General features: G+C 41.4%; 1 protein-coding gene across 1 annotated transcript in view; it reads left to right on the forward strand.

The window, feature by feature from the left end:
• The first annotated feature begins 5,157 nt into the window (after positions 1-5,157).
• Positions 5,158-15,098, forward strand: part of hectd2 (HECT domain containing 2) — a 32,564-nt gene continuing 22,623 nt past the window's right edge. The window contains exons 1-7 of the mRNA XM_026356131.1: positions 5,158-5,674; positions 10,195-10,336; positions 13,602-13,740; positions 13,825-13,927; positions 14,118-14,207; positions 14,531-14,595; positions 14,948-14,993. Coding sequence (XP_026211916.1) covers positions 5,591-5,674; positions 10,195-10,336; positions 13,602-13,740; positions 13,825-13,927; positions 14,118-14,207; positions 14,531-14,595; positions 14,948-14,993 — 669 coding nt within the window. The 5' untranslated portion in view covers positions 5,158-5,590. The remainder of the gene's footprint in view (positions 5,675-10,194; positions 10,337-13,601; positions 13,741-13,824; positions 13,928-14,117; positions 14,208-14,530; positions 14,596-14,947; positions 14,994-15,098) is intronic.

Below are 15,098 nucleotides of genomic sequence, written 5' to 3' on the forward strand. Positions count from 1 at the left end.
TTTAATGTGTGTGATTAATTAGATCATATTACTACAGCAGCAGGAGCAGGAGGCTACAAATAGGTGGTAATGTGAGGCAGTAAATGTATGAGGGACAGACAGGGACACTGATGAGAACACACACAAATACACAGTGTGGTGTTGGTGCTATTATGTTTTGAAGGAACCACAGTGATATACTGGGCTCATTCCCCAGCACTAGCCCTTAGACCTGCTTCTAGCCTTAACCCTTAAAAACCCTCAAGAGAAAGTAAACAGGACCTAATATCTTTCATTTCCAAAGCCACATGTGCACAAAGTCTCCAGTCTGTAGAGCAACATGTTGCTGGGTCAGCGCTCCACACATGCTTCGTATTTCCAGTGTGTCTCCTGTCACCACCGAACACAGTCGTGTTTTCTGCTGGGTGACAGAGCACTTCTGTTTTTATCTACTGAGGCTTTCAGCTTTTAGCTTGAACAGTTTTATCCATGTGTGGTGATTATTTCAAGCCTCAACACGGTGGAGTCATTATAACTGTGTTTACTCCTTCTTACTGCTCCTTCGCACCTCCACACAGATGTGTCACATTTACTTCTCATTTGTTCTGGTTTGTTCTGCTCTCAGACCCCCGGAGAAAAAATACTTTCCCTAATTTGGAGCTGGATACAGTAAACCCTACTCGTGGAGATAGGGTATTTCTTAATAACATGGAACTCTCCTTCATGACAGAATCCATCATCTCATACACAGAAGATGTTCTTGAATTGCCTGGTTTTATTGACAGCTGTACTGTTCTTGACTCCCAGGTCTGCCTGTTGCTTCTCATCTAACAGCAGACTAGTTGATTCACCTGCCCTGAGCCGATGAACCCTGTGACTAGCAGAACTGTATAATTAACTGAAAAAGCTGTAGTGGTGAAAAATGCAGCCCCCTCTTCTGTTTAAATGGGACCACTGTGCGGACACAATGTGGGCCCTGAGTTCACAACAAAACCAGCATTTGTCTGAAAAACGAAGTTCAACCAGGCTGAACTTTTGCCACAATGCGGGACAGCATCATCCTCCAAAGCTCTGAGTCTCATACATGCAAACACATATTCTACAGTAGATTCCTCTGTTACATGTCCTTTATTCTGTGATCTTTGAGATTATGGAATAATTTCCGCTGAGATTCCAGAGTTCTAACATATTTAAGTATTGAAGACGTTCTGTGTCTTGAGACATTTGTAAGACACCATTTTTTAACAGAGTGGACATGGAAATATTCTTATAAACCCTCTCTAACCACTTGGTTGATTTTTACCTTTAAGATAAGATTCACTGAGATGATGCATGCCTTCAAAGCAAATCCTAACCTGACCCAGCATCCTACCCCCAGTCTAATTGTGATGTAATGATGCAGTTTGTTATACTGACGACAGCTAAAGAGCTCAACAGTAGGTAAACAGCTCCCTCTTGTGAGTAGAGAACAGAATGACAGATCTTACTGGTTCATTTAGACAAACAGCCTCTTTGTTCTTTCAGCTCTTTTATTGCTTTTTTACTTACTTGTTACTATTTTTTCCATATTCATGTCCGTGTTATTATATAATTTACTCCTGCAGCCTCTCGCTGTTTGTGTTGTGTAATATCTTCTTACGTGTGTTGTTTTCTGCTGTCTGAGTTTCATTTTCTATGAACCTCAGTTTTGTTCCCTTCTCTTTTTGTACATTAGATTTATTTTATATTTTCCATTTGTTATTCTCTAATTTTCTTTCTTCCTTTCACCTTTTTTTCCATCTGTGCTGCTCAAACACACTCTCGGCACTTAAAAGTCAGACCGGATCCAGAAACACACCCTCATGTGCAGGAAATGTGTTCACCCTCTTCCTCATCCTCCTCCTCTTCGCTCGCTCTGGATCTCAGTTGAACTAAAGTAACCTCTCTCCCGCTCAATTCTGGTTTTTGGGTAAAGGCGTGTGTGTGTCAGAAGGTCTGAAAGAGACGACTCGGCCACTCTCTCTCCCAGATGTTGCTTCTGCTCTCTCTCTCCCACAGTTTTAGGCGTTGCTATGAATCAACCCAAATATTCCTCCTGACAACAGATGCCTCTCCTCCCTCTCAGCTCCTCTGGGTTCTCACATCAGAGCAAACTGACAGGGATATCACAGTGGATGAATCATGGACGCTCAGTGAGAAAGTGAACGTGTGACCCAGTTTACTTGTGTTTTTATTCGCTTGCAGGTTTTTTATTTCGTGATGAATGTGTTGCCAAAGATGTTTAATTTACTTGCAGCAGATGTACACATGACCTCCATGTACACATCTAAAGTGTCCACATTTTCAAAATGTATATTCCTGAAATTAAAGTTTCAACAACCTCACTTCAGAAAAATGTATTGTTATGCAACAAAAGGCAGCTCGACACATGTTTTTGTCCAGTAAGAATGAATTGAGTCAGGGGCGTAGGTGTAGAACACATGAAGTCAGAGGTTCTTCAATAACACCAACTACAACAGGAAACGTTTCTTTCAATTTATTTAATCTATCAAAGAGTAAATGATGATTTTAGTGGTTATCTTGACAAAGCGACGTATCACACGTATCAACACCTGCCAGGCAGAATCCAGGCAAATGAAGGTTTTAGTTGCTGGACAGTCAGAGGACACAGTTTAGACGAGTCTGTGAATGAGTCAAACTGAAAAAACACTTGATGATAATGAACAATTCTGTTTCTTGTTACTTTTTTGCTGCAGCAGTATTTTTGCCTTTGCGAGCAGCGTGAACAGCAACATTTCTTGTTGGGAACAGTCTTTAGGGTCATGTGTAGGAAACCCCACAGCCACTTCTCTGCTTCTTTTTTTGCAGTTCTCTCCAGGAGTGCCCAGACTCTAAAAAGTTGTGTGGGTCAGCAGCTTTGATGCTTATGTGGGTTAAAAATACTGCAGAGTTTCCTCTCTGCCAACCAGACCCATGGTCTCATATGCTCGGCTTCTGCTCAGTTCAGTCCAACACTCACTCAGATTTAGTCGGAACCAGGAGAAACAAAAGTGTGTTCCTTCAGAGAGGTCGAAGGTCAGTGTTGATCACAGTGTTGTGACCCTGGAGACTCTGTACTAAATTAAAGCACTGGTCAAGAACATCTGGAGAAGAGAAGGTGAGTTAATACCAGCAAACACTCAGTCTGTTAATGTTCTTAGCTGGAATCCGCCCACGTGTCTGTGCAGGAAATCAAATAATCAGTCCCTCTGTTGGTCTCTCATTCATTCACACTCTCATTCATTCACATATTTGTTTATTCACCTCCTGACTCATACGTTCAATCCCCAGCTCTTGGGCCGTATCCTGGATGTGTTTGCAGAAGAAGCCCACAGCCCATAAATCCATGACTCAGCCACAGCCCATCTGCTCTTACATAACACTCCCATAATGCAACAGCGCCTGGTGCCTCAGTCTGCCACCTTGATTGTCAAGACATAAACGATGAACGCGCTGATTTTAATCCGAGCTCCAGAAGAAAAAGACCTGAACACCACATGACTGTTTACTACAGATGCTGTTCAGAGAGTTCTGGTCTAGAGGAATCAGATCCGGTCCGCTACTGTGCAGTCACAAACTGCAGCAGGATTCTCTGTGATTCCACCTCAGGTGCACCTGAAGTGAATGTTTGAGGCCCAGAAGCCATAAAAACCCAGAAGGCGACGCACAACACATCTGCTGCTTCACACTGACTGTCTGCTGCTGAACAAACAGATCTGGACCTGACGCATGGACTAAACCAATTTCAGAACTTTCAAAAACTAATAAACAGAAACTTTTTCCATCAGTCTGTGTCAGATAAAGAAAAGAAAACTCTGAGATCTGATTTGAGGCCTAACAGTCACTGAGTTTGGTAAGTTACTGATGAGTTTCTAATATTTAGTCTCCTGGTATTAAACAAGTCAGAGTCGTTCAACTTTACATTTACGTCGACCTTGAAATAGAACTGAGCTGAGTTGCAATTACAAAAATATAGGATCTAAAACCGTCTTCAAGGCATTTCCAGGACCTTCAGAAACACTGAAGCTGTTTTTAGGAAACCAGACGAGGAGTGCAGATGATCTCAACATTACCAAAAACCACACACACACACACACAGATCTATCGTTGTGAGGACATTTGTTGACCTAATACATTCCCTAGTCCAACAGTAACTATTACAACCGAACGCCCAAACGGATTCTAACCTGTAAAAAAACAGGTCTTTACCCTCGAACAGTTCTTTAACAGTGTGTGAGTTTAATAATTGGCCAAATGTCCTCACTTTCCAAAGAAAACGAAACAAAAATAAAAATAAAGTTTTACCTCTCTGGTCCAAAACCCAAACAGATCCTCACAGTGTGTAGCTATTCAAGTACACACACACACACAGACAGATGTGCCACATCAGGAGTACTTCAGTTTCTTTATGTTCACTGAGAGTTGGCCTGAAGCCCGGATCCTGTTTCTCACTAATTATGGACAGAAGTTAAATTGTCAGCAGGACTACAGTCAAGACAGGAATAACAGCACACAGCTTCCTGTCACAACTGTCAAAATAAAGTTCTGCTGGTGAATTTGAACTAACTGTGGTGCAAACTGTGAGGAAGCAGATTTGGAACTTTAAAAAGTCTGAAAATCATTCAATCACGATCAAAGCTTGGATATATAAGCTGATTATTTCCAGATTAGGGTATATTGTGAATTTTCTTCAAAAACATCTTTATCTTTTAAACAAAACTTTTATATGATCACAATCCTTGTTATTCCCTAAAGAAAGAAACTGATCAGGAATCTGTGATCCACCTGTTTTCAACTGTCACTGGCGTCAACATGTTGAGATCCAGAGTCACAGTTCTGACTTTTGTACAAAACAGATGAAAATGAGTCAATCTTGACATTTTTCTTCTTTGTTTTGTTTGATACTTCCAAGTTGTCTTTTCTTATAGTTTTTATTCTTTCTTTTTGTCTTTCTTGGCTTCCCTGTTCGTAAATCCTATTTCCCGTTATTCTCTCTCTCTTCTCTCCACCTCTCTCTTTTTTTCTTCGCGTGTGTGTGTGTGTGTGTGTGTGTGTGTGTGTGTGTGTGTGTGTGTGTGTGTGTGTGTGTGTGTGTGTGACGCTGCTGTCTCCAGGCTCTGTACTCGAGGCGCCTCCTCCTCCTCCAAACATGGCGCCGGCCCGCAGCTGTGCTGCCTCCCCGACGGACGACACAGAGAGGGGCAGAAAGAGGGGAAGACGAAGCGGGTAGAAACTCACCCTGAACGCGTTTTAAAACTTTTTTAAAACTAAAACAACTTCACTCTGTTGAACGTGTCCACCGGATATTTTACGCGCAGATTTTGGAGACGTTTACGCGTCGGGCTGTGCGCGTAACGGAGAACCCACCTGTCAGACGAAGGTAGATTTCACTCCGTTTCTCCGAGGATGTGAATCTCCCTGATTTATCTGAAATAACGGAACAGACTGAACAGACAGTCGGGCAACTCCGTGTCAGAGCTGGCTCTGGTAAAAACATGTGCAGGCCACTGTGGAGCAGAAACACAGAGGCTGTAGAGGACTGAGTCTTTCCAGGGAAAAAAAACAACTTTTTCCACTCTTCCACATCAGGAGGATGGATGGAGAACATTCTGCGCTGTCAGGAGTTGAGAGGGAAAGAGAGAAGCTTCCACCAATTTACAACAGTTCCCCTCCTGCTGTAAGAAAACCACCTTTTTCCATTATTTGTCTACAACAAAGTGATTTATCTGTTTGAAATGTCGTTTGTCGTTGTATAAAATGCAACATGCTGTCAGCAAACACGAATTCAAACTAAGTAAAACTACAATTTAAAAGTTAAAATTTTGAGAAAGAAATGAACACGATTCTTGATTAAATGCAAGTTGACATTATATATATTACATTATATATTTATTTAACAAATGAAAATAATCATAACATTTACATTTATGCTTATAGTTCATTTGGAAATAAAATATATCTTCATTATTTTCTACAAAATATGAATACTTAAAAATACAAAATGACAAAACCAGCGAAGTCAGAATGAAGCTTGTGTTTTACTGTATTGCTCAGTAAAACACATCATCACTGCTTTTGTCTTCACAGTGTGGAAAACCTGTTTACTGATTTTGCTGTTTTACATCTGTATAGAGTTATCAAGCGTTCAATCATTATTAACATGTCTGATATTCAAGAGTTCAGCTGATAAACCTTATAGTCTCCATACGGACATTTGTCCTGCAGCCATGTGAACACAGAATCACCAGAAAGATGCAAACATGATTAAATCACACTGCAAACCTTTTTATTGCTGTTTGGAACAAGTGATGTCCCTGTCTTACATAAGGACTCCTGACATCAGCTCTCCAGCAGTGTCCGATGATGTAATCACCATGTTTTTAAATGCAGAGCAGGGAGCTGAGTGTCAGACTGCTGGACTTTCTATCAGTGTGTTTTTGGTTTGGTTGTGTGTGTCACTTTAGAGCAGACTTCTCAGGTCGTAGTCTGGTTGGTTTATGTCATCTCCATTGTGTCAGTGAGCAGGAATGTGCAGATCAGATGGTTTTGACCAATAAACAGTCTGTCATTGCTCAGACTGACTCCGGTTGTGTCTGGAAATGGCATAAAGTAGCTGCATAAGTTCTCTGTCTGCAGCTCGTTTCTCTGGGACTTAGAAAGATTATCTGATTCCTTCTGGTCCCACAAGCTCAGTGAGATCTGAGAAGATTCAGGCTCCAATGTTGCATAGAAAAGTTTGCAGATACAGTGGCTGGTCACTGAATTTCAGACCAATAACAACAGGAGAAGTGGACACAGCTGCAGTCACTGAAGATGGACGCTTTCTTTTATCTGGACTTATCTTAAGGTTTCCATTCCAACAATTTTCTTAACAGGATTTCCTTCAGATCTCCAAAGATTTGATGAGCTGATGGTTTGGTTAAATTAGATTTGATAAGACTTTACTCTACTCTAGTTTACTTTACGCCTCTAGAGAAAAGAGAAAGTTATTCATCAAGACAAACACATCTCTGGGTCCAGATTTGCTACTTGTCCCTTGTTTATGTCCTTCTGGATTGAACATGTGGTTCCCATGGGATGTGACAAACATTTTTTATTTTATTTTTTTTTATAGCACTATATAGATCAATTAAGCATCCAGTTGTTGGCTGATAGGGCTTATGGACATTCTTTGATTTCCAGATACACCTAACAGATTTATTAGGTACAACAGGTGTCCAGTAAGAAGTATTTCCCCACGAGTACGCCACAGAATTGTTCTGAGGGTTTAAGGCTTTTGGTTTTAAGGAACCCAAGAACAGGCTGAATGCATGTGAACAGTTTAAGAGTTTTATTAAACACAACAAAAAGGAGTTTGCAGAGTGGATAGGATGGCAGTCGGGCTCCGGCACTGAGTCCTCTGGATCAGAGGGTGGCGCATTACCAGGATCTATAATAATAATTAGTTTTCCTTTATTGGTCACCCATCAGCATTCACCTCCATGCATGAGCCTTACAGCCTTGTATGTCCTGACTCTCTGCATTTTGCTTTCGATGTACCACCTACCAACATGTCTTGTTTAGTTGTTTATACACTGACACAGCCATAAATTATGTAACATACACTGATGTCAGTGGAGATGCTCCATCGATCAGATTATGGTTTTTCCTGAAGTGCTGTTTGGTGGAACTCGAGTAGCTTGAGGTTCTAGTCACATGCATAGAGATACGGAATAACACATGCATCCAAGAGGCTTCTTCAGTTTAAACATAGCACCATGACTGTTACACTCACTGGGGACAGATGTCAAGCCTGTATTGCATGGTTGATAAGAATGAGCAGATTCAGTGATGTGATGCACCTACCCAGAGTTATCTAGTCAAATCCACATCAAATGGTTGAGTTTATATCTACTTGACTCTTTTTTTTAATAAAGTGTTCAGTCTGAGTTTATCTCTTCCGTTTGTTATTGTTTTCTGAAGCATTTTCGTCCAAATAGCCAAAGGCACCAACAGTGCCCTAATTCTATCAAGACTTATTGCCAGACTCATCTCAGGCTTGAACAATGAACCACAATCAGATCCAACATCCTTAGACCAACTCAAGGCCCAAAGCTCATGCCGAGTGCTACAGACCCAGACCAAAGTCAATCTGGTAAGAGTTGGCTCACATCTGGTCCTCTGGTTCCAGAACTTATTGAAATGTGCCAGTGCTCAGCCATATTCGGCCTGGCTTGATGAGGGATAATGGCTGTGGCTATAACACAAATATGATTCATGGTCCCACTAAATATCTGGTTCTATTCACCTGCTGTAAGATCTGCCCATCAGATGCAGATCTGATCAGCGGCAGCCACTCAGGCTAAATGTTTGACATTTTAGAATATAAAGCAAATAAGAAACATTTGGACATGACAGAAAGTGAAATCACTAGAACAATAATGAGAAGAGACAGCGCAACAGCCTTATTTCTGTCATCAGCCATGATGCTACAAACTCACAGTCTCAGATCTGATTTGAGATTAACAGCTAAGTGGGTGAGACCAAAAGAGAGTGAGACACGATTCTCTTCTTGGTGTGGTCTCTCTCTCTCTGGATGACAGCATTTCCTCTCAGACTGAATGACTGAGCACAGCGAGTCAGAGGTGACATCACAGGACTTACTGAGGAGAAATCGCTGCTAAAAGCGTTAAATGTTAATTGTTGTCAGATGTGAACCAGGATGTAGTCGGTGTTGATTTCATCAAAGGAAACTACAATGAAAAATACTTGATTTATTTCAGCAGTGAAAATTTGGATGCAGCCTCCATCATCACTTCGGTGTCCCTGCTGCATGTTTCCCAGAGATCACCTGTCAGTCAGCGGGTGTGGGTGGGGCTGATGATAATGACAGAGTGAGCAGAGAGTGGCTGCTGTGGCTCCAGTGTGAAAAAAGTGTAATTATACACAGGACAAGTTTGTAGGAAACAAACTGATTATGAACAAAAGTAAAAGCAAGCAGCTCAGAGAGGCCCTATTTTGGAAAAGCAGTACTTTAAGCTAAATACTAACATCATGGTAATATGCTTACAACATGGTGATGTTTAGCAGTTGAGCACAGTTTAGTTCAGAATGTCATTGTCAGCGATTTGACCATGAACCAAAGTAATGGACAGAAAGTTGACTCATTAAAACGCTGCTGTCCTGTTGTCTGCACATTAAATTAATAAAAGTAGGTGATGAACACACTGGGCACTGTTTAACTTGTCCAGTTATTGGTTTTGTTATAATAAAGTCGATCGTGTTCTTATAACCTGTGTGTCTGGAGGGTGAAGTAGTGACCTGCCACTGACTGACTCAGGTTGTTTCTCCTCAGACAAACTGTTCTTTGTCTTTTTTCCTCTATGTTGCTGCACTCAGAAGAGAAAATGATAGAATGACATGGAAACAATAGGGTAAGCCAAGACTTAATTTGCTCCGTTTTTCCTCAGGTCTCTTCTTGGAACAGTTCATTTGAGCGCAGATTAACCGCTCTTCCTTGTTCGTAGCCCTGACACTCACTGCTGAGTGTGTGTTGATGTCAGACGCTGCTGTGCGTCTGTCGATCTCTCCACCTCTCATCCTTCCTCTTTTACTCTTCCTCTGTTATTCTCTCTCTGTGTATCATTTTTATAGGTTCCCACTTCTATAATTCTTATTTGATCTCGATGACTGCCTTCATCCTTTACAGCTGCTTCCATGTCTTTACTTGTTCCCTCCCTCCCCGCCTTTCTCTTTTTCCCTTTTCCCCATTCATATGCCCCTTTTCTTTCCCCTTTCCTTTCTCTCACTTCTCTCACTTCTCTCACTTTTCTTCTTTTGTATCCAGTAATTTGTGTTTTCTCCTCCTTCCTCATCCAGATCCCTTTAGATTCTGGTTTCACTTGTGGCTTTTCTGCAGCATTTACATTTACATTTACTCATTTACAAGTTAGATACAAGGCAAAGCATCAAAGCCAAGTAGAGAAATTCAAAGTCATGTGCTCTAGGAAGCCTGGTTTTATTTCAGATGTTCTGGTGAGAAATCTCTTTATAGGTGTACGTAATGACAGTACAGTGAATTGCAGCAGTGCGTGGATATTTTATACAGTAAATAAAATACACAGAAAAAGTAAATGTTTGTTGTTGCATTGGTTATTTTCTACTGCACATTCAGAAATTCCTCATCTCTGTTCTGTTTGTTGATGATCTCTGCACCAGGGTTTGGGGCGAGGAGCCAAGCAGCCGTTTCCATCTCTGGGCACCTTTATCTCCACACTGAACCAGCGGAGGGATCTCGGGGGACGGGGGTTTGCTGGTGGCATGACGGGCAGCTTGAGCGGCACCCTGGGGCTCAGACATGGTAAATAAATTTTCTGTATTAAAAAAAAAACAGAACCCAGAAAAACAGAAGTCAAGGTGAAAATGTCATAATTCAATTTTTAACGTTACTTAAACTGTTCCTGGAAACGTTTTTTTAACTGTGTTCAGTGCTGGAACATATTACTGGCTGAAACGTCTTTACTAAATAGTTTCTTTCACAACTTTGAGGGATTAGTGACATATTGTGCCCTCACAATAGTGTGGCAGTGAATGTAACAAGCCCACTGTTTATGAGAGGAAACAGAATTTTTGTTGGGTGTTTGACTTCAAAAGTAAAATCAGTGGTTCATTTTTCCCAGAAACAGATTTAGGAAAAAATGTGGCACTGCAGTGGTTATATAAAAAAGTTATAATGAAGTCTCTCGAAGTCTTAATCATTTTTACTGGTTTCACTTGAAACTATAACTTGCTGTAGTTCTTTAAATGCCTCCATATAAAACCGTCCAGTGTCCCAGTGTGTTGTGTTCACTGTCTTTGTTCTCTCAGGGACACCGTGGTCTCTGTCGTGTCTGGGATGTAATGATGTGTTACTTCCTCTGTTTACAGTACGCTGGATGTATGTGCTCAGACTCTGTTTATGTTCAACTGCTAGCAACAATCTTGAAGCAGCAAACTTGTGTTTGAAAAATGGAAGAATGAAAAGCTGTTGCAGTGTTTCTCAGTTGATGACCGTGCTTTTAAAAGTCCTGCACTATGCAGAAAATCACAGATCACACTTCTAATTGGATAGCTGCAGGCGTTTTATGGCTTGATTCATCGTTTATGCTTTTTTTTTTCTTGTTTGTCATTTCACTCTCCAGGTTTTAATAGATTTAGAGCTGAAGGTAATCAGTGATCAGAATTTCAGATCTCACGTAGGAAGGTGTTTGGATGTTCTTCCTGCTCAATAGGATTTGTCAAGGATATAATAAAAGTTTAGGTTTAATTTAGTTTCATTTGACACTGAGTGGAATCAAAAACATCACTTATGAAACTGTTGCTTTGTGTCAGGTAGAGATGAAAAAAGAAACATCAATGTGATAAATGTGCTGAGGTTTGTAACGGCGGCGATATTCTTCACTTGTCATGAGTGTTTTGACATTAAAGGGAAAGTTGCTTCCTGTTAAAGTCAAGGTTATTTCTGACTGCCGTGAGAACGCAGGCCAGCGGAGCGCTCACCAGCCCGCTTTGTCACCACGGCTACTGATGCCAGAATAATTATGCAAACCTCCGCCCCAAATGAAAACCATATGAAAGTGAAAACACTCAACACACACACACATACAAGATAGTGTTGCATTCCTCTGTCGTCCGGCCTGCAGGATAATCACCACAGTTTGCTATTTCATGTGTGAAGTATTACAGCAGGTTTGTATTTCCTTTTAATGTTGTCAAATATGGTTTTGTGTTCTGAGGCTGAGGTGGCAGAGGTCCGAGTCTCATTTCAGGAACAGACACCTTTTCTCCAGACAATAGCGTGAAAGCTGCTTATTATGTAAAGAGACATAAAACCGTATAAACGCAGCAGGGACCCCGGGGCTCTGCAGCAGGTAATACAGCCTGGAAGAACTTCTTATGTTTACAGTCCTGTCCTCGTGGACCACGTTTAAAGTTTGTGTGGACATATGCAAACACACTTGTTACTGTGTGTTTGTTAAGTTGATCAGAGTAGATCTCAGGGTACAGTGTGTTTTACCTAACGTAACAAGCAATGATCAAATCAGGTATAGGTGGCACTGGTTTCACCTGCATTAACATCTGGATAATCACCTCCCAGAGGTCTCATTACTAAGCTGTCTCATTATCTCAGTTCTGCCTGCAAGTTGAGGAGGTTTTGTCCAAATCAAAGAAAAAACTACATGTTTTTCAACTCATCAGGTTAACATGGATTAAAGTACAGCACAGTCGTGCTCCCGTGCAGACACACAGTCTGACAAAGCAGGGTCCATCAGCTAAACTACTAATCCTAATACTGTGGAGATTCACAGGAAAGCTCTTGAACACGTTCCTGCTCCCAGAGGATGAACTCCTCTGCCCTGTGACATTTTCTTTTTTCACATCTCGTTCAACACCCATCATGGTATCATTCATGCATCAGTCTGCCTCTGTACTTGTGTCCCTTTTATCTTTGTCTTGTACAATACATGCACGCCTACAGAATAAGCCCCCACAATGCACCTGGACAGGCCTGTTGGTGTCTGTTGTTACTGTGGAGACGGAGACAATAACAGGCTAATTAAAAACAGAATGGAAAGAACGCGTGTGTGTGTGTGTGTTTCTGAAGTGTGTGAGCGCATTTCTGCATGATACGGGTTTGGAGACACGTAGTGCAACCTCAGTGATTACACACTGATTGGGGTTAATAGCTGTTGTTTGTGCACATGTGTGTGCGTATGTGTGTAAACCTCATCAGTGACGTCTCTTTTACAGCCTGGCTCTCTTTCAGCGTCTCTGCTCCTTTCTCTCTTCACCATCCGGAAAATTAAAAACTATTCCCATTGTTGCATCGATTCATGTCGAGTGAAGCTGCAGATCTCAGTCATTTGATGTTTCTATCAAAGTGCGGCCTTCTTTGATGTATTTCTGAATTAGAATCCATAAATGTGGTGAATGTGAAACATGTTGTTACTGGCAAAAAGACAGAATTTACCGATAAGAACTGCAGCCAGCAACTGAAATAATATTTGGAAGGTTAAAGGTCACCCTCTGATGAACATTTGGATCTCGCTCATGTTTTCTGTATCTGTATCTTTTCCCTGTGTGAGAGCTCATGAAGCGCTGAGAGCTACTGTATGTGCTTAATAATCAGAGGGTTTAAAACTGGATTCAATGAAATATACCTCAAACATCTGGTTTTTAACTACAGGACTTTTGATCCAAATACATTATCAACAATGTTTGAGCAGGCTTCTTGTTTATTTGGCTAAAACTAAATTCTTTAGTTTTCAAACGAGGGGCTTCACAATAAGCTTTATCTCATTTAAAAGCCCAGAACCTCAATAATCTAACAGTATTAATCACTTCAAGATATTTGGTTTGGTGTTATTGATACAGACACATACTGTACATACAGCAAAATGGGAATTTCTCATCTTCATTGTCTTCTGTCCTGTGTGATTGAGTTTCACTGCATCAACTAGTAAAATGTCAAGTGAAGACATAGCTGTACTGTAGGCCATGTCTTCAGTAACAGATAGGAAAGTGTCACCAGCCTCAAAGAATCCCTTTAATGAGTGCGTTATTGTATGTTTGAACTCCTCTTCTAGGGAGAGAGCTGCCTCCCATCTGCAGTGATGTTCGTCAGAAGCAGCGTCTGACCATCGACACTCTTCCTCCAGAGGTCAAAGCTCCATTCCCCTCTGATCCTGTCATCCCCTTGCGTACCAAGACCACCAAGGAGTTCCAGTGAGTCTCCGTTAACCAAACCAAACCAAACCAAACCCAAGTGTTATCACAGTGTTGCTGCTAACTGTGTGTTTGTGTTGCCAGGGAGGACATGGAGCGAGCTGTCCAATCAGGTGACTGGAGGGAGGTCAGAGAGTTTTATCTGACCACCTTCGACTCCTTCATAGAAATCAACGCTGCCTTCAAGGTAGGATACAGAAACACACCCAGTCCAGCTCCCAGCAGCACGCCTGTTGTGAGGAACTTGTTTTAGATGCTGTTAAAATTTCACCAGACCCCGTGACTGTTTTACGATGGGAACACGTTTTATTCCTCTCATGCTCTCTCCATCTCTGTCTTCCCTTATTTTCTGCCCTCACTGCTCTGTTCTTACCCAGCGAGAGGCGAATGGATCGTTTAACACAATAGATGACTCGGGGGTTAACGCCAAGTTTGTCAACGCTGTCTACGACGCACTGCTCAGCACAGTAAGCACGTGTTCGCTCACCTGCAAAAAAGACACGGGAGAAGGGGTTTACACCTTCTAGCTGTTTGGATGCATGACGTCCTTTTACTCTTTAATGCTTGTGTGATCCTATGAAACATTTCAGGTTTGTAATGTTGAGTTTATTGTCTCCAAATCAGTTTTTATACATCCTATAGTTGAGTTGTTGGCTGAGTAAAGGTTTGGTAATATAATGTACGATGGCCAGTGTTTCAGGAGTCTCTGTGGGTTTCTGGGATTGTTGAGTCAACCATCCGATTCCTTCTGTTTCGACCATTGAAAATGTTTTGGTGTGTGTGTTCATAGCCTCAGGACATCCAGAAGTCGGTGTTGAAAGGCATCATCAACAGCCTGCTGAGAGAGTGGAAAGGGTGAGGAAACCTCTCATACACATCAGCGCTTTTAAATTATGTAGCTCACTATTTATTTTTACTTTTTAGTTCCTAAATTTCTTTATTCACTTTCATCTTTTGAGAATTTTAAGGTCATTTTAAGGTAATTTGATCTTTGGGAAAAACTGATTATTGGTTCCATGGAACCCGTTGCTACATGGGTTAATGCAGGAACAGTGCGACTCCAGTATCTTCACCATGAACTACTTTAGAGTGAGGATAAAACAAGTGAAATCCTTCAGCTGAACTTTCAGAAAGCCCCATTCGCTGTGTTTTGTTGAACCCAATGTTTGTTTCGTTTCACACGTTTTTGGTTTTGTGTGTTTTTCAGGCCTCGGACAAAAGATGACTTGCGAGCTTATTTCATCCTGGTTCAGGTGAGACGCTGTAAAGACTGACTGTGAACTGTGCAGTGGTGCTTGTGATCAGATCTTGGTTTTTCCAAGCATCTTGTATCTCTTCATGTGACCTCACACTGACTC

Source organism: Anabas testudineus, chromosome 15, assembly GCF_900324465.2.
Source record: "Anabas testudineus chromosome 15, fAnaTes1.2, whole genome shotgun sequence".
NCBI lineage: Eukaryota > Metazoa > Chordata > Actinopteri > Anabantiformes > Anabantidae > Anabas > Anabas testudineus.